At 46.0% G+C, this 23823-nt stretch overlaps 1 protein-coding gene across 4 annotated transcripts in view; it reads left to right on the top strand.

The window, feature by feature from the left end:
* The window catches only part of SLC26A5 (solute carrier family 26 member 5), a 149898-nt gene that overhangs the window by 104868 nt on the left and 21207 nt on the right, over positions 1-23823 (top strand). For all 4 annotated transcript variants that reach the window (XM_073619613.1, XM_073619610.1, XM_073619612.1 and 1 more), the window contains exon 17: positions 17944-18168. In XM_073619613.1, the coding sequence (XP_073475714.1) occupies positions 17944-18168 (225 nt within the window). The remainder of the gene's footprint in view (positions 1-17943; positions 18169-23823) is intronic.

Here is a 23823-nt window from a genome sequence, read left to right as displayed (position 1 = left end):
GGTCATTCAGTCTGTGAAAAACAGGTATAAAAAAAGGTGACCCTTATTTAAGGATGAAGGCAGGTACATGCTGGGTGTAGTGCATTTCTCTCTGAAAATCTGAGTAAAATGGGTCTTTCCAGACGTTGTCAGCAGAACAGCGTACTTTCATTAAAAAGTTGATTTGAGAGGGGAAAACCTAAAGAAGCGCAGAAACTGATAGACTGCTCAACTAAAATGATCTCAAATGCTTTAAAACTGCAAAGGGAGAGGGGGTCCCAGCCTAGAGTCGGGTGGGGTGGGGTGGGGTGGGAGGGGGGGGGCAGAGAAGGGGCAGGGCAGAAGGATCCATAAAAAAGGACTGAGGAATAAGAGGAAAGCGCCACCACACCACATCAAATTCTATTTCAAGAACGGAAAAAGTTTATCTATTCAGAGATTCAGCTGGACCGTGAGCATCAATCCACGTGGACCACACCTTATCAAACTTTTTTGGACAGTTTCTGCTTTCATAGGTCAATTTATACAGCGGTAAAACTGCATTAACCGCAGACACCCAACTAATAAGTGTCGGTGGATTGGGTTGCTTCCACCCAAGGAGAATCTCTCTGCGTGCATAGTAGAGTGTAAAATTGACATAGTTTCTTATATCTAGAGGCTACAATAGCTTCCATAATGACCAGCAACGCCAGGCGAGGGTCAAGCTGTAGAAACCAGTTGCAGAGCTCGTTCAGATCTGCAATTACAGATTCCCAGTACAAGCGGATAGCTGGGCATTGCCACACCATGTGAAAAAAGGTTCCAGTAGAGGACGAACAGCGTGTGCAGGTAGAGGTTGGCAGTTATTTACCCACAGCTTAGCTCTGAGGGGTATAATAAACCCTGTGGCGGAACTTTAACTTTATAAAGCAATCCCTGGCTGAAATCATTGTCCCTATATAAGAGTCTACACAGTCCTCCCAGTCATCAGTAGTAAGCTCCGGTATATCAATTTTCCACCTGTCAAATGTTTTACTAGAGGTTTGGATATATGAGTCTGTCAAATTAATATATAAGGAGGATCGGGGGTTTGTCCATCAGTCTCGACATCAACAGCCTCTCAATCCTTATCAGTCTCTAAAGTGATAGGTTCCCGAAACTGAGCCCGAGGTGCATGACGTAACCGAAAATATCGGAAGGACATACTTGGAGGCAGAGCAAATCCGTCCCTCAGTGCAGCAAAAGAGGAGATTCTCCCCTCTTTGATAACATGTTTTAGAGTAACAATACCCTTAGCCACCCATAATTGAGGTTCTGGGATCTGAGTAAGGTGTCTCAATTGGTTATTACCCCATAGGCGAAAAGTACCCTTTGTCCTATATATACCTCTAGCTTGGACCCACACACGAAGCGTAGTGTGCATAGGTCCAGTGACCCTCAGATGTGCCATAGGTCTGCGATAAACTAGATTAGTCAGCGCATCATAGAAGCCTAGCAGTGCCGCCTCAAGTGTAGTTGCCGAGTTTTGGGTGGATTCACTGAACCACCAGTGAACCGTTACTAGCACCACAGCCCAGTAGTACATCTGCAGGTTGGGGAGGGTGAGACCTCCCCGGGAGAGAGGCAATTGGAGCGTTGTTCTGGCCAATCGAGGGATCTTACCCGCCCATACAAATGAAGTAATGATACCATCCAGTCAGACAAAAGTTGCCTTAGACGCTGGGTCCGGGGTGTTCCTAAAGAAATAAAGACATTTTGGTACGTAAAGCATTTTAACTAAATTAACTACCCACAGGCGACAACTGCAGTGTACGCCAGGTCCGATTCTTGCGTGCAAACTGGGAGATCAGGGGTACTAAATTATCCTCCAGATAGATATCCAACGAACTGTGCACTTTTATCCCCAGATACTTAAATTCCTCCACCCACTGTAATGGCGTATGAGTATCACCACGCAAAACCGAGGGGTGAAGGGCAAAAAGGACTGATTTTCCCCAAGTGATACGGACCCTCAAGAACCTACCGAATATATCTATAACATGCAATGCAGGGGAGCTCGTAGGGAAGAATCTGCATCCTGCAGATACAATAGTGCGTCGTCTGCATATAATGATAGTTTTTCATGCAAGGGACCTACCCGTAAACCCTTCACCCAAGGGTCACACTGCAGAAGAATCGCCAAGGGTTCAACGGCCAGGGCAAATAACACCAGGGAGAGTGGGCATCCCTGTCTCGTCCCTCTAGAGAGAGGGAAGGGAAATGATAGTACCCCGTTTAACCCTCACTCTAGCCACTGGACTGCTGTATAGCTGTTTTATCCAACCTATGAACTTGGTCCCGAATCCAAAACACTCCAATACTTTCCAGTGGTATTCCCTTTCGACAGAATCAAATGCTTTTTCAGCATTAAAGGAGGCGACCGCCCCCCTGGGGAATCGCAGTTCTAAGTCTTTCCCCGTTTTAGGTACTACCGCAACCACTGCATCCGACATAATCAGAGGCAAACGGTCCCAGTCCTCCCTGAGTGAATGCACTAACATTGAGTGTAACCTGGAGCTAACTCTTCCTTGTAGTTCTTAAAGAATGCCACCGGAAAACCGTCCGGCCCCTGTGTTTTCCCAGTCTGGAGGGAGGAAATGGCGGTTTGAACCTCTTTAAGGGTCATCCATGAATCCAAGTGGGCTCTATATTCGTCAGTCAGGACCAGGAAGTTAACAAAGGTTAAGTGCGTGTTTAGGTTGCCCTTGGTATAATTAACTTTTGAGGTATACAGTTCCACATAGAAGGCCGCAAAGCAATCTGTAATGGGCCCCAAGTCTGTAAGTATCTCGCCAGTAGAGGTCTTTATACGAGGGACATTCATGGCCGGAGACTGTTCACGTGCTAGCCAGGCCAAAAGCCTCCTCGTGCGTTCACCCTCCAAAGATTCTCTGATTTACATATAGCAATTTTCTCATGGTCAGGGAGGTACACAGAGTAACCCGAGCCGTAGCTTCCTGTAATTTACTGTAAACCTGCGGGTCTTTAGTCAGAACATATTGTAGCTAGAAGCTTTCGCCTCAGCTTCACCCAGTTCAGCCCTTACTCTCCTGTGCACCTGACCTATCAAAAGTTGGTAATTGTCAGAAACCATGAATCAGACAGAGACAGAAGTACAGTTAAATCACACTTGTTTAATAATAAAAGTAAATAGAACAAACGTAATAAAAAAATAGCTAAAGTTCGGTAACCGGAACCGATAGTCAGACAAGCCAGAAAGTCAGGAAGCCAGAGATCAACGTAGTGGAACAGCAAGCAGGATCTGGTGCCAGAAGGAATGTCATCCAAGCAAGTCTTTAACAGGAACGCAGGACATAGTCTCTGTGATGTTAACCAAGCCGAAGGCAGAGATCATCTGGGCTGGGCGGCTTAAGTAGGCAGGACTGCCGAGCAGGATAGCGACAGGTGAGGCACTGTGGAGAGATGGGAGCTGGCAATTAGCCAACAGCTGAGCATCCAGCTCAGAGGAAGAAAGGGCTGAGCCCAGCCCTGACAGTACCCCCTCCTTAATGACCCCTACGCTCGGAGGACCACCAGGCTTGAGGGGAATACATCTATGGAAATCGCGACGGAGCACAGGGGCATGTATGTCTGAGGATGAGACCCAAGAGCGTTCCTCCAGACTGTACCCTTTCCAATGCACCAGGTACTGTATCCACCCACGGAACCTACATCAACAATGGACTGTACTTCATACTCCTCATGGTTCTCAACCTGTACAGGGTGAGGGTGTGGCACTGATGTGGTAAAGCGGTTGCAGACCAAAGGTTTTAATAAGGAGGCATGAAATACATTTGAGATACGCATATTAAAAGGAAGGTCTAATGCATAAGCCACTGGGTTAATGTAATTGAAACTTGACAAGAAAAGAGCCCTTCTGGGAGAGAGGCGTTTAGCCTCATACAAGAATGTGGTCAGTAAGAATGAGAACCGGCACAGTGGTTCCTTTGAGAAGCTGTATCCATTCTTTCAGGGCTAAAATGATCGCCAACAGCTTTCTGTCACTAATCTCGTAATTCCCCTCCACAGGTGACAATCTCTTGGTAGGACGTTGAGACAGAAGGGTGTCAGAAGCATCAACATCAAGGATAAAAGGTAACGTAGGATCAGTATGTGCCAACACAGGAGGAGAAACAAAGGCAGCCTTGACACTCTCAAAGACCTTAATGGACTCCGGAGACCAACTCTGTGGGTTACCGTCCTTTCTGGTCATATCAGTCAGGGGCTTGACCAGAGACTAGAAGTTACGAATAAACTTCCGATAATAGTTGGCAAAGCCAAGAAAACGCTGCAGAGGACGTAAACCCACGGGTCGGGGCCACTGTAGGACTGCTGAAAGTTTCTCTGGGTCCATCAAAAAACCAGAAGTGGAAATTACATAACCCAGGAATTTACCTGTTCACAATGGAATTCGCACTTCTCCAATTTACAATAGAGATTGTTCTCTCAGTTTCTGAAGCACATGACATCTGTGTGCTGGCTCTCCAGGGACTTGAAAAATATGAGGATATCATCAAGATGAACCACCACACATAACTGCAACAAATCTTGGAGGACACCGTTGATAAATTCCTGGAAAACTGCTGGGGCGTTTAAAAAGGCCAAAAGGCATTACGAGGTACTCATAATGGCCTGTTCTGGTATTAAACACAGTTTTCTACTTGTCACCCTCCTTAATCCTCATGAGATTGTATGCCTGTCTCAAATCAAGCTTCGTAAAAGCCGTTGCTCCCTTGAGGCGGTAATCAACGGAATCGTATAGGCATTCTAATTTGTGAAACGATTGAGACCCCTATAATCAATATAAGGTCTCAGTTCACCACTCTTCTTCTTCACAAAGAAGAAACCAGCAGGAGATGAGGATTTGCGGATGAAACCTCGAGAAAGTGCGTGTGTATGGCACCAGGTTGAAGGTCAATTTCGCAATCATACGACCAGTGTGGAGGCAAACTACTGGCTTGACCTTCGTCAAAGACATCGCTAAAATCACGGTACTCCTCCGGCAGGGAGGAGAGAAGAGGTGCACAGGACCTTGGCTACCTTCTGGAAGCATGTCTTACTGCATTGTGGCGACCCAGGAGTGAACCTCAGCATGGAGCCAATCAAAAGAGGGGTTGTGCCTCTGTAACCAAGGACAACCCAATAACCAGCAGAAACTTAGGTGAGGAAATAACTTGAAATTGGATTATCTCATGGTGAAGAGCCCCTACGGCAGGGCTGTGTTTTGGCCTAGGCCAACAAGGCCTAGGCCTAGGGCGGCACTTTGTGGGGGGCGGCAAAAAGGGCCGCCCCCCCGCATGAGAGGAAGCCCCCCCACTCGTCTTGCCGATTCCCGACTCCCGCTGCCGCCTCCCGCACACATGCAGCCCACGGCGGCCGGCTTTCTGTAGCGGCGCCGCGGTGTATGGGCGTGCTTGGCAGAGGGTGGGGGCATGTACTTCACGCCCCCCCCACTCTCTGCCAAGCACGCCCATACACCAAGGCGCCGCTACAGAAAGCCGGCCGCCGTGGGCTGCATGTGTGCGGGAGGCGGCAGCCGGGAATCGGCAAGACGGGTGGGGGGGTTTTTCTCATGCGGGGGGGCGGCGTGTGTCACTCGCGCCCCCATAAGCAGCAGGTGACAGGTAGAGCCTTAAGCTCCGCCTACCCTCCCCTGCAGTAAATCTTCTCCTTGGCCCTGGGGCGGCATCTGGCTGTGACGTCAGATGGAGGAGAGAGAGGAGCACGAGGGAAACCCCCAGGACAGCAAGTATAATGATTAAATAAATTATATCAGTGTTATGGGCACTGGCAGTGGCAGCATTTGATGGGCACAGTGGCTACGTTTGATGGGCACAGTGGCTACGTTTGATGGGCACAGTGTTAGCATTTGATGGGCACAGTGTTAGCATTTGATGGGCACAGTGTTAGCATTTGATGGGCACAGTGTTAGCATTTGATGGGCACAGTGTTAGCATTTGATGGGCACAGTGGCTGCGTTTGATGGCACAGTGGCTACATTTGATGGCACAGTGGCTACATTTGATGGCACAGTGGCTGCATTTGATGGGCACAGTGGCTACATTTGATGGGCACAGTGTTAGCATTTGTTGGGCACAGTGTTAGCATTTGTTGGGCACAGTGTTAGCATTTGTTGGGCACAGTGTTAGCATTTGTTGGGCACAGTGGCTACCTTTTGATGGACACAGTGGCTATGTTTGATGGGCACAGTGGCTGCGTTTGATGGGCACAATGGCTGCAATTGATGGCACAATGGCTGCAATTGATGGCACAATGGCTGCAATTGATGGGCACAGTGGCTGTGTTTGATGGGCACAGTGGCTGTGTTTGATGGGGCACAGTGGCTGTGTTTGATGGGGCACAGTGGCTGCGTTTGATGGGGCACAGTGGCTGCGTTTGATGGGGCACAGTGGCTGCGTTTGATGGGGCACAGTGGCTGCGTTTGATGGGCACAGTGAGACACCCCCCCCCCCGTGATAGCATTAAAACTCAGCAGCTACAAATACTGTAGCTGCTTACGTTTAATTGGCTCTCGGGTTTTACCACTATCATTCATGGTAAGGGAAACCGACCGGTTCCCTACTGCACATGTGCGAAGCGCGTTGCACTTTCTGAATGGCCCAGTGGAGGAAGGTGGAGGGGGGGCAAACTTCAGAGGGGACAGCGCAGTCTCCCGGAAGTGGGGAAAGGGTACCTGTCAGAAACAGGTACCCGTTCCCTCCTGAAAGGTGCCAAATAAGCCTAAAGAGGAAGGTGCGTGGTTTACAGATGATAGGGTGGGTCTTAAACAGGAAGGGGTGTGGCCTCAGCAGGATGGGGTGGGTCGTATTTAAATTAGAGGGGTGCATGCGTTTAGTCAGGCCTAGGGCAGCATAAAACCTAAATACACCACTGCCCTACGGTCATGGACAACGGAACAGTCTCATGAGTACCATGGGCAGGCTGTAGAGGTCTCCTGTCAAGAGCCTCAATGGCAAGTGGAGTGTCACGCAGCTGCAGCGGAATTGAGTGCTTCAATACCAAGGCAGCATCAATGAACAGGCCTGCAGCCCCGGAGTCAATTATAGCTTGTATCTCAACAGATGACTCAGCTCAAGAAAGGGTAACCAAAACCAGGGGCTTATCCTTCTGGATAACTGGGGACGAAACAACGCCACCTAAGGTCTGTCCATGACGGGACTTCAAGGTTCGGGCATTCCCTAGACGGGTAGGACAAGACTTCAAAAAGTGACCTGCCTGTCCACAATAAAGGCACAATCTCTTCCTCCCCCCGACACTTGATAAAGGAGCGCGCATGCCCAGTGGGAGCTTTGCGCATTCTCAGAAACGCGTTGTGGTTCTCTTCACCCCGGTGACGTCACACGCCCTCGTCTTGGATTACGGGACCTCCATCCAGTGTAGCGGTCTGTCTGCTTCCTCCTGTGGATCGAAGCCATCTCTTCGGCCATCACTGCCGTATCCACGCCATGGACGCTGGGACTGTCACTGGAGCTGTACCCCGTTTGTAGCCGGTTTTCTTCTTACTCTGCTGTAAGTGTGGATTACCTTTTGTTGTTATAATAAATACCTGCACTCAGAGGCGCTTTTCTCTCTTTTTTTTTTTTTTTTCTTCCTCCCCCTAAGGGTTCTCTCCGCAGAGAGACACATGAAGCCCAAGTGCATGAGTTCACCTTCACTGACCGACTCGGTACCAGGAGGCAAGGGTGGGACTGCAAAGCTCGGAGACAAATGTACAGGAGGCTTCCGTAAGGGTGCCTTAAGAGTCTTTCTCTGAGTCTGGAGTCAATGAGGATGGCAAATGGGATCAACTTCTACAGCTCAGTGGATAAATCTCGGGCGGCTATCTCATCCTTGATGGTATCTAAGAGACCATGATAAAAAGCAGCCACGAGGGTCTCATTGTTCCAAGCAACCTCTGCTGCCAGAGTACAGAATTCAATGGCGTAATCGTCAACAGTTCTCGTACTGTTTGGACATGAGGCACTTGGCAGCAGAAACGGAGCGTGTGGGAATGTCAAATACCCTTTTAAAAGAAGCCACATACTCAGGGTGACTCAAGACAACAAGTTTTTGCGTCTCCCATAGAGGGTTTTCCCAGGCCAAGGCTCTCTCAGAAAGCAAAGATATCACGAAACCTACTTTGCTTCTGTCTTTGGGAAAAGCCTGGGGCAGCATCTCAAAGTACATGTCAACCTGGTTGAGATGCCCTCTGCATTGGACTGGATTGCCCCAAATCGCTGGGGAAGCGGAGCGGAACGGAACATGACATACCTCTTATAGAGGTAATACTCGAGACGGGTGCCTGCACAGAGACAGCAGAGCAGCAGCAGGGATGACCTGCAACACAGGTTGTACCGGAACAGCCACAGTGGGTGATCCTGCTCATCCAGTCTGGAAAAAATATTACCAACAAGTGGATTCACTGCATCTTATGAATTCATGGCCTTCGCCAACTGGCAGAAATCATGAATCAGACTGAGACAGAAGTACAGTTAAATCACACTAGTTTAATAATAATAAAAAAAGTAAACCGGAACGGATAGTCAGACAAACCTAATACGCACATCTCTGGCTCCCTGACGTTTTGAACAGCAAGCAGGATTTGGAGCCAGAAGGAATGTCAGCAAAGCAAGTCTTTTTTTTTTTTAAAGGTAAATTTTATTTGGTTTTGTGGTACAAGACAAACATACGAACATAAATACACATATTTCGAGCAAACATTGCTCATTGCAGTACAGAGTGTAAGACAATGGTATACATTTGGCATACATGTTTTCATATTGTTCAGCTGTATATGTCTATTTAATTTTATTAATAAACTTGGTATCATTGACTGGAATTTCTTTGTTAGCTTTATATGGCAGGTGTGATAGTGTTTTCAGAGTTAGTCCACAGACCCCATATTTTGTGAAATTTTTTTGGGCATCCTCTGGCTTCGTATGTTAATTTGTATAATGGTATGGCTTGATTAACCATGGTCAGCCAGAATGCTATCGTAGGTGGGGATTGTGATTTCCAGTGAATGGTAATAGATTTTTTGGCATAAAATAACACAATTCTCAAGAAAGTTTGCTTGTTTTTGGATATACTCTCATCATCCACATATCCTAGTAGGCATCTCAGGGGATTGCAGATATTAGGCAATTGAGTCAAGGAACTGACAAAAGCAGTGACCCCTGACCAGAACCGCCTGATCTCGGTGCACTCCCACATCAAGTGGAAAAAGGTGGCCTCCATGATGCTACATCTGGAGCACATTGCCGATGGTAGTTTTTTAAGTTTAAATAATAAGGATGGCGTGAAGTATGCTCTATATAATAGTTTGGTCTGTATGACCCTGTCCCTGGAAGAGATGACAGAGGGGACCTGGAGGGGAAGTATGTCCTGCCAGATATCCTCCGTCAGCTCAGGGATATCAGCTTTCCATTTAGTGAGCGTGTTACTAAGTCTGCGCGTTGTAGTGTGGAGTAGAGTTTTATAATATGTGGAGATTAATTTGTCATGGGAGGGATCTATTAATAATTGCTCTAGCGGAGATAATCGAACAGTCATATTACGCAACCCAAACTGGGTGGTTGCTGTGTGGCGTATTTGCAAATAAAGAAAATAGGCTGTGTGTGGCAGTTGGTAGTCCTGGCGAAATTCCTCAAATGACCGAAACGTATTGTTTGAGAATAAATGCATTATGGTTTTTACCCCTTTTTTCGACCAGTATTCTCCATCTGTCCTACGGGCGAATTCCTGTAGATTTGGATTCCCCCATAATGGAGTGTTTGGGGAGTAGATACGATGTTCAGTGTCTGGCAGCATTTTAGTTAGTTTAAGAATTCGTAAAGTCATTTCAAGGATTTTAGTGCTTTCCCTCCCTCTGAGAGATAGACGGTGGACCAGATACTGTAGGGATTCGTAAGAGGTGAGTATGGCTGCTTCTAGGGACGTAGCCGCATTGTTGGCTTCAGGGAAGAACCACCAATGGGCATGAACCAGTTGTGCGGCTATGTAGTATGTCTGAAGACATGGTAGTGCCAAACCTCCCTCCGACACCGGCAGTTGAAGAGTATTTTTTGCAATTCTCACCATTCCCCCCTTCCATATGAAGGTGATAAGAATAGAATCAATCTCTTTAAATTTAGTTTTGGTGATATATACTGGTGAATTGCATAGGATGTATAGGAAACGTGGAAGGAATATCATTTTAAAGATATTTATCCTACCTAATATCGTTAGGGGAAGATTGGTCCATGTCTTCAGTGTGGTCTTCATTCTGCTAATAAGTGGGTCTAGATTATATTTACTATAAGAGGATAGAGGATGTTGAATCATGACCCCCAGATATCTGAAAGAGTCGACTATTTGTAGCGGGCAAGAGGAAGGGGGTGTAAACACCGCATCCGGATCTATTTTAAACATAAGGGATTTGTCCCAATTAACTTGAAACCCTGAGAAAAGGCCGAACTGTCGAATAATTTCCAGCAGGGTTGGGAGTGACGACTGAGGGTCCGCCAGGTATATTAACATGTCGTCAGCGTATAAAGATACTTTCTCTTCTAGGCCCCCAATCGTCAGTCCCTTTATTTCCCTACTGGATCTTATCAGTGCTGCCAGAGGTTCTATCGCAATTGCAAATAGCAACGGTGACAGAGGGCAACCCTGCCTAGTACCCCTTTTAATCAGAAATGGATCGGTTACTGATGCATTTATCCGCAACCTAGCAGTAGGCTGTGAATATAATAGTTGAACCCACTTGATAAAGGTATTTCCAAACCCAAATTTCGCCAGGACTTCCATTAAATAAGGCCATTCGACCGAGTCAAATGCCTTGTGTGCATCTAAGGCCAGCACCGCTCTAGTCCCTACAACATCATGAGTGGCCTGCAGGTTTGTGAACAGTCTCCGTAAATTTATGGATGTTGATCGTCCTGGGATGAATCCAGTCTGATCTGCCCCAATAATGGTGGTGATAACTGAGTTCAGTCTCCGGGCGAGCACTTTGGCTAAAATCTTGACGTCTGAGTTAATTAATGATATTGGCCTATATGACTCACACAATAGGTGGTCTTTATGAGGCTTGGGGATGAGGACAATCAACGCCTCTGACATTGAGGGCGGTAACTGTCCTGTTTTTATAGCAGAATTATAAACTCTCAGTAAATGGGGTATCAAAAGTTCCTTAAATTGCATATACCATTCTATGGGGAAGCCATCCAGTCCCGGCGTTTTGTTTCTGGCAAAGGACTGTATGGCTTCTCCAATCTCCTCCTCTGTCAAAGGATCATCAAGGAGTGAGGCCTGTTTTTCTTGGAGCCTTGGTAACGAGATGTCAGCCAAGTAATCGTCTAGTTCTACAATAGTATAATGAGCTTTGGTAGCATATAATGAAGAGTAAAATTTCACAAAAGCATCGACTATTTCCCCACTCTGTTCCACCACTGTACCTATTGCATTCTTAATTCTTGGAATACTGCATGGTTGATAATCAGGCCTAGATAAATACGCTAATAATCGACTATTTTTGTCTCCAAACTCAAAGATTCGCTGATTTTGATACAGTAGTTTCTTCTGAGTACGCTCTAGAAGGACTAAGTCCAGGTCTCTGGATCTATGTTTCCAAGTATTATGTGTTGCTGGGGAAGGGGTGGTAGAATAAGCAGCCTCGGCTGCCCTAAGATCCCTCTCTGCGTCCCTTAATTTGGACTGGGATGCCTTACGGGCCTGCCCGATTGCCGCCGCAAAAATGCCTCGCGTGGTGGCCTTAAAGGCATCCCAGGTCAACGGGACAGAGACACTTTGACGGTTGCGTAACCAATATGCTTTCATTTCCACCGTGCCCTGATCCACCACCACCTGATCCGCTAGCCAAAGAGGGCTCAGTCGCCACAAGCGGTATGAGGTGGGAGGGCCCAAGGCAAGGTCCATCATTAAAGGGGAGTGATCAGACACCGCCCTTGGGAGATATCTGACTTCAGTCACCCTATTCAATAGCTCAGATGAAACCAAACATAGGTCTATTCGGGACAGAGTACCATGCGTTTCGGACTGACATGAGTATTCCCTCCCGTCTGCGTGCTTCCACCTCCAGGTCTCCACCAGATCAAATTGGGTCAGAAAAGAGCACAGTGGTGTGGGGGGCGATGTAGAGCACTTGAACCTGTCTATGGAATTGTCGAGTACTGTGTTGAAGTCCCCTGCTATCAACAGAGGGCCTTCTGCTATCGCCAAGAGGGAACTCATCACCCGTTCAAAGAATAGTTTAGTGAAGGGTGGTGGGACATATAGGCTTGTGACCGTATAAGGCTTACCCCATAATTCAAGTACCACAATAACAAAATATCCGTTAGGGTCAGTTTTAACATGCTTTATGGTGATAGGGGCAGATTTTGCTATAAGGATAGATGTGCCTCTGGCATACGTAGAATAAGTAGAATGTATTGCATAGGCAATTTTAGCTCTCTTTAGAGCCATTACTCTTGATCCCTGAAGGTGGGTTTCCTGGAGGAGGATCACGTGTGGATTGTGTCTTGCCAAATAATCAAACATCAGTGACCTTTTGACCTTGGAGTTAAGCCCCCTAACATTCCATGAAACTATACGGAGCTTAGACATGTGTATAAACAAGTCATACCTATTCGAGTCCATTTCTCATTGTCCGCCAGAACCCCGCCCTGGGTGAGGTCCAGCGAGCCCTGAGAAATAGACCAGAACACAACTATCTCTAATATGTTACTCAACGATTTATGGATCTCAGTCCCAGTCTGCAGAGCCTGTAGAGCCAAAGAATCACTTTTAAAGTATGCATATACCACTGAACACCAGCTTTGTTTGTAGATAACCATAACGTTGTAGCAAAACCCCTCAAAGTATTCCCCAACAAGTTTTCCCCCCTCCCTAGCCCTCCCGGCTCTCATCCCCCAACATATGAGAGCTTTATACCCGTAACCAAACCTATTTGGCAAGAGGGCCATGGCTCAGACCCCTAGCCGACTATTCTCAGGAGACGTGGAAAGGTCCACAGCTCTGGGTCTCCATCCGTGTTTGTCCGCACAAAGCAAAGAATGTGTGGTGTCTCTTGGCCTGAAAAATCATGGTGGTAAAAAAAATTAATAATAATACTAAGAATAATAGAAAAAGGAAAAATAACAGTCAGGGAGGATGGTAGGTTGCTGAGTGGCATCCGAGGGTAGCATGGGAGATGTCTTCTTCTTCAGAGATATGCAGGATTTATAGTCCCGTCTCGACTGCTTGTAGATGTAGATGTATTTTCTACTTCTTAGGATGCAGGAGAGGAAGTCCCATAACAGCTGCAATGGGGTGTAGTGAAGGCCTCCAGGTGGGTTTCATGTATAGTGAGACACTACCGGGGGGGAGATCCCCTATCCTGGTTCCTGCGATTCGGATGTGCTAAGGTGTCCATCCATTGTGATGCCTCTCTGGGATCCGTAAAGAAATAGGCCTTGCCCTCTAGATGATGCGCAAACGTGCAGGATATAACATGCCATATGGAAGATGAAGCTCACGTAGCCTGCGTTTAATTGCCAGAAAAGTGGCTCTCTGCTTCTGCGTGGCTACAGAAAAATCTGGGAAAATGGTGATGTTATTGCCATTGAAGGATACTTTGCCCCTCTCTCTAGCTACTCTGAGAATAGCCTCTCTGTCACGGAAGTGCAGCAGCTTTATAATCATGGCACGTGGTGGGGACCCAGGTGGCAGAGGGCGCATGGGGATTCTGTGTGCCCTTTCTATGGCGAACATCGGTGAAAAGGTGTTTGCCCCAAACTCATTCAGCAGCCATCTTTCCATGAATGTTTCTGGTGTTTTGCCCTCAGCACCCTCTGGGAACCCCAGAAAGCGCAAATTGTTCCTTCTGAGGCGGTCTTCCATATCAGTGAGCTTATCTGTAGTGTATTCATGGGCCTGCCGCAATTCCCTCACAGAGCCCTGTAAGGGACGTGTCTCATCTTCCATATCACTAATGCGTTGTTCAGCATTAGTCACTCTATGGCGAATATTGTGGACATCTTGTTTCAAAAAGGATAGTTCTGTTTTGATGGTGTCCATTTGTGTGGTGAGGGATGCATGGCTGTGCTGGATGGCTGCCATAATCTGGGACAGTGATGGCTCTGCAGGGCCTGCATCCCCTCTGTCTGTTCTGGGGGATTGAGGATCATGTCCCTCCGCAGGGGAGAATAGGAGGGGGTCTTCTGGGCTTAAGGTAGGGGGGGATCTTTGTGACTCACCCTTCCCCATGAGCTGCTTCCAGGGTGTGGATGTTAAGGCTGCCTGCCGCTGTTTGTCTCCCTCATGCTGAGCGGCGCCATTTTGCTGCGGCCTGCATGGCGGTACCGACGGCCCGGTTCCTGGGGCCTCCTCCATCGGTGGGCCGTATTTGACCATCCCCGGATGGTCTCAGTGCTCTCCGGGTGCTGTGGGGGTATATAGGACCCTCGGATGTCGGCCTCTATCTCAGGATTTGAGCAGGATATGTGCGGTGTGGACGGAGCTCAGGCTGTGCACGTCCTCACATCCCAGGTGCTGGCCACGCCCCCCAGCAAAGCAAGTCTTTAACAGGAGAGCGTCTCTAGAGATGTGACCAAGGCGAAGGCAGAGATCATCTGGACTGGACGGCTTAAGTAGGCAGGACTGACAAACAGGATATCATCAACAGGTGAGTCACTGTGAAGAGATAGGATCTGGCAATTAGCCGACAGCTGAGCGGCCAGCTCAGAGGAAGGAAGGGCTGAGCCCAGCCCTGACTGTACTGTCCTCTATTAAATGCCTTAAAGCAGGGATATGCAATTAGCAGACCTCCAGCTGTTGCAAAACTACAAGTCCCATTATGCCTTTGCCTCTGGGTGTCATGCTTGTGAATGTCAGAGTCTTGCTATGCCTCATGGGAATTGTAGTTCTGCAACAGCTGGAGGTCCGCTAATTGCATATCCCTGCCTTAAAGGCATCCCAAACAACTGCCTCAGCAGCGGTGCCAGGGTTAAAGCCCCAATATGTGAGCAGTTGTGACCGGAACGCATTATCTACCTCCGGGTCTGCATTCCAGTATCTGGATAGTCTCCACAGCTTTTCATTCATATTTTGGGACAAATAAATCTGCACCAGCACTGATGCATGATCGGAAATTCTTCTAGGCAATATCTTGGCCTGTTTAACCCTGGAGAGGAGAGGACCCCCCACATAGGCCAGGTCTATGTGGGAAAATGTTTGGTAGGTGGCAGAATGGCACATCTATTCTCTAGAGGTCGGATGTTTCCACCTCCAGACATCCCGCAGACCATAGGTCTCCGCTCAACATTCCAATTCCGTAGGGAGGCCACTATCAGCAGAGAGTCTGTCCACTCCAGGATCCGGAGGCATGTTAAAGTCACCCATTAACAGAATATTATCCGTAGCACAATTGGCCACCATCTTAATTATCCTATGAAGCAGTTTACTTGAGGCTGGAGGCGGCAAATACACGCCCAACAGCACCAACTCCAGGCCATCAATCGCCGCATGTACCAACACATACCGCCCATCTGGGTCAAGATCCAACTGTAACAATTGAAAGGGTAAGGACTTTCTAACTAGGATACTCGCACCCCTGGCAAAATTAGAGCTATTTCTATGATTTTCTTTTTTTAGCAGCAACGTGCATGAATCTTTTGCCTTTTGAGCGCTGGGATTAGTAACACTTAGTGCGACTGATATTTCTTGTCAACTTTATAAATAAAGGTATGAGGATATGCTCCAGGAGGACCCTTTTTGGGCGGGATATGATGAGCACACTCCACCGCAAATTGGGAGGAAGATTGAACATTAGGCAGGAGCTGTCCCCGGAGATTCTCCGTTAAGGCTGTAGGGTTAGGACCCTCTGACCCCTCAGGTAAGCCCAGGATGCGCAGATTGTTATGGCGATTGCGATTCTCGGCATATTCTGCACGAGATTCCACATGCTTCACCCTGACCTTTTAGGTTATGCAGGTCTGCCGCGTGATCTTGCTGCACATCTTCTATCGCAGAGATCCGCTGCTCCGCCTCCGTCAGGCGGCCCCTGAAGGTATCCATATCCCTGCGAATATATCCGAGCTCCAAATAAACATGATCCATCTTTTCAGTTACCGTGGCATGACAGGCATTACTCGCCTGGATCAGAGCCTGGTAAGCCACAGAGCCCTCAGTCACAGAACCCTCTGCTGCGGAGCGCTCTCGCTCCGTCTGCGATGCCATGCTGTGGATAGTGATAGCGGAGAATCCCTTCACTTCCGGTTTCTTCTTGGAGCACTTGGAGCCTTTGTATGGGCAAACAGGACTAGCACTATGACCCCTGAGCATACCCGCCAGACCCCCGGTGTGAAGGGGAGAAGAGAGGCAGTAAAGCTCAGTCCTGCACCGATCCGACTGCAGGATTCATAGACCGGTCAGCAGAGCTGCACAACTACATGTCCGCTCCCTGCGCCAGCTTGAACACGTACAACTAAATATTCAGTGATTCACAGGAAAGCTAAATCTTCAAGTGTTTTTCAATTGATACAGTCAATGTTTGTGTTTGTAAAAGAAAATGCAAACACTGCTATTTTTTGGAAACGCCTTTTCCTTAACTTTCTGTAAAATAATAACATTGGAAACATTTTTGATTTGGAATAGACTGTGCAGTGTTCCCAATGCATTTGCACGTATGGAAAAAAAAAACTATTATAAGGATTTTGAGCTTCACTCACCTTTTTAAACACTGCTATTATTTTGAACACAGATGTATATAACCATTGCATGCATTCCTTCTTTTTTTTTTTCTCTCTTTCTAATCAGGAAAGTATGAAATAAGTTACTGCAAACCTAAGCAAGAGCACCAGTTTTCTAGAGGCTTAAATGACCGTTTCAGTGAAACTGATCAGCAGGGAGGAGAGATCACACATACACATTGTAGAATGCCTCCTAGAGGACAGACACACCCCTGCTCTGTTCTAGCAGATCTAAAATAAACCAGTGAGGACCAAGACATGGGGGCTGCCATTAATGGCTAATTGGTGTTTTACTGTTGCCAGTTGCTACCTAGACTGTCATCATGATTCTGCTTTCTAACTTTATGTAGCCAATGAAGCTTGAAAAATCTGCACTCCTGTACTACATGCTTGATCCACCAATGGCTGTCTTGGACGTGTTGCTAGGTTCCGCTTGAGAGATGTTCATTAATTTTATTGTTCTAACTGTGGGCCATTTGGGCCTGCCCAGAAGCCTGGCCAAAAACTCCCAGTTATCAATCCACCAAGAGAGCGTCCCATCAGTAAAGGAAGGATTTGAAGATTACTGACTGGGAGTTTTTTTGGGCAGATCCAAATGGCCTACAGGTGTGACACAATAACTATTAAACATTTTACAAAGCTGCATCGTTTTTAAAGCAGAGCTCCCCCTCCCACCTCGACTGCGACATTTGGCACCTTTTTGGGGGGGAGCGGAAGTTCAGCCCCCCAACAGCAGGCCTATTCACAGAGCGCAGCGCGATTCACACATGTGTAGTAGGAAACAGTTTGTGAAACTGCTAAGGCTTCACTGCTGGTTTCCCTTAGCTGAGAATAGTCTCGGGTGAGGACACTGCTGAATGCCTTAATAGTGAAAGTCAGCAGCTACAGTATTTCTAGCTGCTGACTTTTAATTTTTGGAGGGAGGGGTCAGAACTCCGCTTTTATGTCTACTATGGCCCCTTGAATAGGTTATTTTCTGGGAGAGGTGAACTTGGCCTTTAAGCACATATTGGAGAGATTGAGCTGTTCGTGCTGCATGCATACAATTATTTCAAAACAAAACTGATCTGTACGAGTACTTTTCAGTTATATAAACAGTTTAGGCATCTCTGAATTATACACATTTATTGCTACTGTCGGAAGGCTTCTGCTTGCATCACCATCACGAATACCCAGGTAAAATCTCATATCTTCTGGGCCTTTATTTTTTTTTATACAGACAAATGATGTGGAAATGGCCGTGAAACATGAACTGATGAATGATGAGCCAGTTACGGACTATTCAGGAAATGTGACAAATGGATCTGCTGATGGCAATCTGCACAATTCACCTCCTGAGGAGTTGCACTACTTTATGACTCCCGTCATCAATATTACCACAATTGTGCTGGACTTCACACCTGTAAACTTTGTAGACTCTGTTGGCGTTAAAACACTTAAAACTGTAAGTGGCGTTAATCATTTGTACTTGGGTGTCCTTATTTTTGTTTGTGTAGCCGCACCCCACTAGACTTTTTTTTTTGTTTGGCAAAGTGCAAACTGCATCAACCCATAGCAAACAATCGGTCATTATCTTGTTTTTATGTTTTTATGTGCATTAAAGGGGGGAGTGCTAAGCCCCCCAAGAAGTGTTGGCTGTTGCAAAATAAAATAATTTAAAGGACTATACAAGCTGGTGTGGCACTCCCACCCTTTCAAAGCTATCGTAAAATCCTGTGGGGATCCAGCAAGATCCAATTTTTGCTGGCAAGCAGCCTCTAAGATGTAAACCACCCATTATGTTATAATGCATCACCATAAGGTTCAGTGAACAAAGATAACAGCCAATCACACATTTTCATGTACTGTTTTCTGACAGTATGCAGAAATCATGTTGCTGTTGGGTAATAAAGGCAGAAGGTTTTTTATCTTAATGCATTCTATGCATTAAGAAAAAAAAAGTCTTCCGTGTGCATCTTCCCCCTAACACTTACCTGGGGTCCCTCTGTACAGCGATGTCCACGAGTGTCTCAGCCGTCCGAGACTCTCCTTCCTGATTGGCTGAGACACAGCAGCAGCGCATTGGCTCCTGCTGCTGTCAATCAGTCAGCTAGCCAATCAGGGGAGAGAGGGTGGGCCAGGGCTCTGTGTCTCCATGGACACAGGGAGCTGTGACTCAGCTCAGGGGCCCCCATAGCAAGCTGCTTCTCCATAGCAGGGCTGCTTCTTGGCAGTTTGCTACTTGGGCAGCAGTGTTGCCTCATAGGGGTGGGGAAAATATCCCTCACCCTGCATTGGCTCCAACTCAGATTGAGCTCACATAGCGAACAGAGCTTTAGCTTTCCACTCCCGGTGGATAAAAATGGGGGCAGGAGAGTAAAGGAATGGTATGTGTAAGCTGGCAGTGAGCTGGCTTTCAATTAACCTGTTATGCTCTACATAGGCAAACATGTAGGTAATAAATGATCATACACACTGGATTTGATTCACTAACACTAGAGAGTGGAAAATCGGGTGCAGCTGTGCATGGTAGCCAATCGGCTTCTAATTTCAGCTTGTTCAATTTTAAGTTTTAACATGAAAAACTGGAAGCTTATTGGTTTCTATGCAGAGCTGCACCAGATTTTGCACTTTCCATTATTCGTAAATCAACACTAGTGTCTATTGCATTCAGAAAGGTCCCAGCAAAGTCAAATTGTTCCTTTTTTTTTAACCTGCATTATTTAGTCTGTTTTTTGTATTTGCACAGCCCCTCACCTCTGCTCAGTTACACTTGGTGTCCTCGGGAGAATGGATGTGTCCTTCCTCACTGCCATCTTTTTCACATGAATTTTGAACATGAAGAATTTTCTGCTATAAGCAGCTACTGGTAGATTCATGTTGGATATTCAAAATTCTGGAAGTCATTCTAGTTCAGAATTTCCAGTTCATTTATTATACTGGTGATCTCTTTGCAGTCAGCAGTGAGAGTCTTTCTGTGTTTACTAGTACTTCTGTTACTCCTTGCTGTCACCGTCTTTGAGGACTTGCCATCATGAGTGGTTGCAGGTTATATTCCGTGTACATGCATCTTCTTGCAGAGACTACTGTAACCTACTGGGCAGTTGTATTTTTTTTTTGATATAATATTTTATTATATCTTTTCATGTGACAACACTGAAGAAATGACATTTTGCTACAATGTAAAGTTGTGAGTGTACAGCTTCTATAACAGTGTAAATTTGCTGTCCCCTCAAAATAATTCAACACACAGCCATTAATGTCTAAACCTCTGGCAACATAAGTGAGTACACCCCTAAGTGAAAATGTCCAGATTGGGCCCAATTAGCCATTTTCCCTCCCCAGTGTCATGCGACTTGTTAGTGTTACAAGGTCTCAGATGTGAATGGGGAGCAGGAGTATTAAATTTGGTGTTATTGCTCTCACTCATACTGGTCACTGGAAGTTCAAAATTGCACCTCATGGCAAAGAACTCTCTGAGGATCTGAAAAAAAGAATTGTTGTTCTACACAAAGATGGCCTAGGCTATAAGAAGATTGCCAAGACCCTGAAACTTAGCTGAAGCACAGTTTGGTGCTGCTATGGTGGCCAAGACCATACAGCAGTTCACCAGGACAGGTGCCACTCAAAGCAGGCCTCACCATGGTCGACCAAAGAAGTTGAGTGCACGTGCTCATCGTCATATCCAGAGGTTGTCTATGGGAAATAAACGTGTGAGTGCTGCCAGCATTGCTGCAGAGGTTGAAGTGGTGGGGGGGTCAGCCTGTCAGTGCTCAGACCATACGCCACACACTGCATCAAATTTGTCTGCATGGCTGTCGTCCCAGAAGGAAGCCCCTTCTAACGATGCACAAGAAAGCCCACAAACAGTTTGCTGAAGACAAGCAGACTAAGGACATGGATTATGGAACCATGTCCTGTGGTCTGATGAGACCAAGATAAACATATTTGGTTCAGATGGTGTCAATCGTCTGTGGCGGCAACCAGGTGAGAAGTACAAAGACAAGTGTGTCTTGCCTACAATCAAGCATGGTGGTGGGAGTGTCATGGTCTGGGGCTGCATGAGTGCTGCCGGCACTGGGGAGCTACAGTTCATTAAGGGAACCATGAATGTCAATATGTGCTGTGACATACTGAAGCAGAGCATGATCCCCTCCCTTTGGAGATTGGGCCGCAGGGCAGTATTCCTACATAACGACCCCAAACACACCTCCAAGATGACCATTACCTTGTTAAAGAAGCTAAGGGGAAAAGGTGATGGGACTGGCCAAGCATTTCTCCAGACCTAAACCCTATTGAGCATCTGTGGGGCATCCTCAAACAGAAGGTGGAGGAGCGCAAGGTCTCTAACATCCACCAGCTCCGTGATGTCGTCATGGAGTAGTGGAAGAGGACTCCAGTGGCAACTTGTGAAGCTCTGGTGAACTCCATGCCCAAGAACGTTAAGGCAGTGCTGAAAAATAATGGTGGCCACACAAAATATTGACACTTTGGGCCCAATTTGGACATTTTCACTTAGGGGTGTACTCACCTTTGTTGCCAGCAGTTTAGACATCAATGGCTGTGTGTTGCGTTATTTTGAGGGGACAGCAAATTTACACTGTTATACAAGCTGTATACTCACTACTTTACATTGTAGCAAAGTGTAATTTCTTCAGTGTTTGTCACATGAAAAGATATAATAAAATATTTAGAAAAATGTGAGGGGTGTACTCACTTTCGTGAGATACTGCGTGCGTGCGTGCGTGTGTGCGTGTGTGTAAAATATATATATTTATATATAATTTCTGGCTTTCCTATATACTATACAGTATAAGATTGCAGACCCGGCCTGTGAGTTATGGCTTCATTATCTAGTCTGTTAGCTTATAGCTGTGTCCACTTTGCATCTTAGCTGATCTGAACACTTGCTTTGATGGTTCAGTTGAGGGGTTTTACCATTGTACGAAACCCTTCTTTTTATTTAGAGAATAATTCAGGCATTGGCATGTCATACATGGATACATTGGTCCAGCTTGGACCAATGTAACCATTCATAAACCAGATTTTGTCAGCAGACATAATCTGGATCAGGGGGAATGACCTCTCGATCAGTAGATATTTCAGGACATTTGTCTGTGTGGGGGACGCTGAGTGTGAATCTGACAGCTGTCTGGCCTCTTGTTAAGCCAAGAAACTTTGTCTCCAGGATACAGGACAAGAGGGTGAATGCAGCGCTTATCTTGGTGGTGCTATGGAATCCATTTGCCCTGATTTTATGCCTTTCCTTCCCTGAAACATTTAAAGTGGAAGTTCAGCCTAAAACTAAAATCTCTATATTTACTTGCATCCACAAACTAATGCTGGCCATACACTATACGAAAAATTGGCCGAACCCATTTTCGAAAAAACTAAGGTTCGACCGTGACCGCAAACGATCGTGCCATCATGTAATGACCGATAAATCGTTCAGTGGGCATAAATATTTTTTTTGTTCGTTTTTTTTACATATACCTAGTGCATACAGTTCAGACGGGAAACACATTAGCCTTTCAATTTATCGTTCGTTCAGCATAAAATTTCCAACCTTGTCCTTAGTTTTTTCGGCTCAAAAACATCCCAACGATTATCGATTTTGTGCCCATTAACTGGCCGAAAAAACAAACGAACGGTGTAAATGACCGATTTTCGGCCGATTTTTCGTATAGTGTATGGCCAGCATAAGACTAACCTATCTAGCCTTGTAAAGCAAAAATCGCTATGCATACCTTTTCTGAAGCCGCTCTGGTCCGGTCTCCATTGACCAAAGCTCTGTGCAGGAGACAGACGACGCCTGGGAAATGTCACCCATAGATACTATGGGGCTTCCGTTGTCAGCTGCCTCTTCAGCACACTCCCACACGGGGAAGCTTCGGCTGATAGATCGGACTGGAAAGGTTTCAGAAAAGGTATGCGTCGCAATTTTTGCTTTACAGGGCTATAGTGAGGGAAAAGTAATTGACCCCCTGCTGATTTTGTACGTTTGCCCACTGACAAAGAAATGATCAGTCTATAATTTTAATGGTAGGTTTATTGTAACAATGAGATACAGAACAAAAAAGTCCAGAACGCATTTCAAAAAAGTTAAATTGATTTGCATTTTATTGAGTGAAATAAGTATTTGACCCCTTCACAAAACATGATTTAGTACTTGGTGGCAAAATCCATGCTGGCAATCACAGAGACATTTCTTGCAATTTTTGCTTTACATGGCTATATTGAGGGAAAAGTAATTGACCCCCTGCTGATTTTGTACGTTTGCCCACTGACAAAGAAATGATCAGTCTATAATTTTAATGGTTGGCTTATTTTAACAGTGAGAGACAGAATAACAACAAAAATATCCATAAAAATTCGTTTCAAAAAAGTTATAAATTGATTTGCATTTTAATGAGTGAAATAAGTATTTGATCACTTATAAATCAGCAAAATTTCTGGCTCCCAGATGTCTTCTATACAGGTAACGAGCTGAGATTAGGAGCACTCTATCTTAAAGGGAGTGCTCCTAATCTCAGCTTGTTACCTGTATAAAAGATACTGATGTTGTGAAGGTGTGCTGACTATGTGTAAAAAGTAGGGAAAACCCACAGTGAACACTACAGAAAAATAATAAAATATTAGCCTGTTTAGGAAAAGAAAGTAGGTGTAACTATACACGATGTGTAGTTACACAATGTATAAAGCTAAAACAATTAGAAACAGGTCAATATTGGAATGGCCTATAACACATGAAGATATACAAAATATCTGATGCCTGTGTATACACAAAGTGAAAACGATACAAATAAACACAAAGTGTATATAATCTGAATTTTAAAAACCGCCAAAAGGGTAAAGGTGCTTAAAAAGACAATAAAAAGCAAATCGGATTTAACTGTATTAAAAGACAAAACTAATTGTCTCATAAGTCCCAAATGGAACAGATGCTGATCCCAAGGTGTATGGACACTTGTGAAAACACCACTGTGCTCAAAAATGATAAGATTAGCTGCTTACCAGACCCACAGAGGTCACGAAGCTTGTGTGCTGATCCTCGGCTCATGGATGCATTCCTTTTGTCTACCAAATTGCGGGGATTTGCAGTGGACAACAGATCCCAGCA

This window comes from Aquarana catesbeiana, linkage group LG03, assembly GCF_042186555.1.
Source record: "Aquarana catesbeiana isolate 2022-GZ linkage group LG03, ASM4218655v1, whole genome shotgun sequence".
NCBI lineage: Eukaryota > Metazoa > Chordata > Amphibia > Anura > Ranidae > Aquarana > Aquarana catesbeiana.
This window is presented reverse-complemented; position numbering and strand designations above follow the sequence as displayed.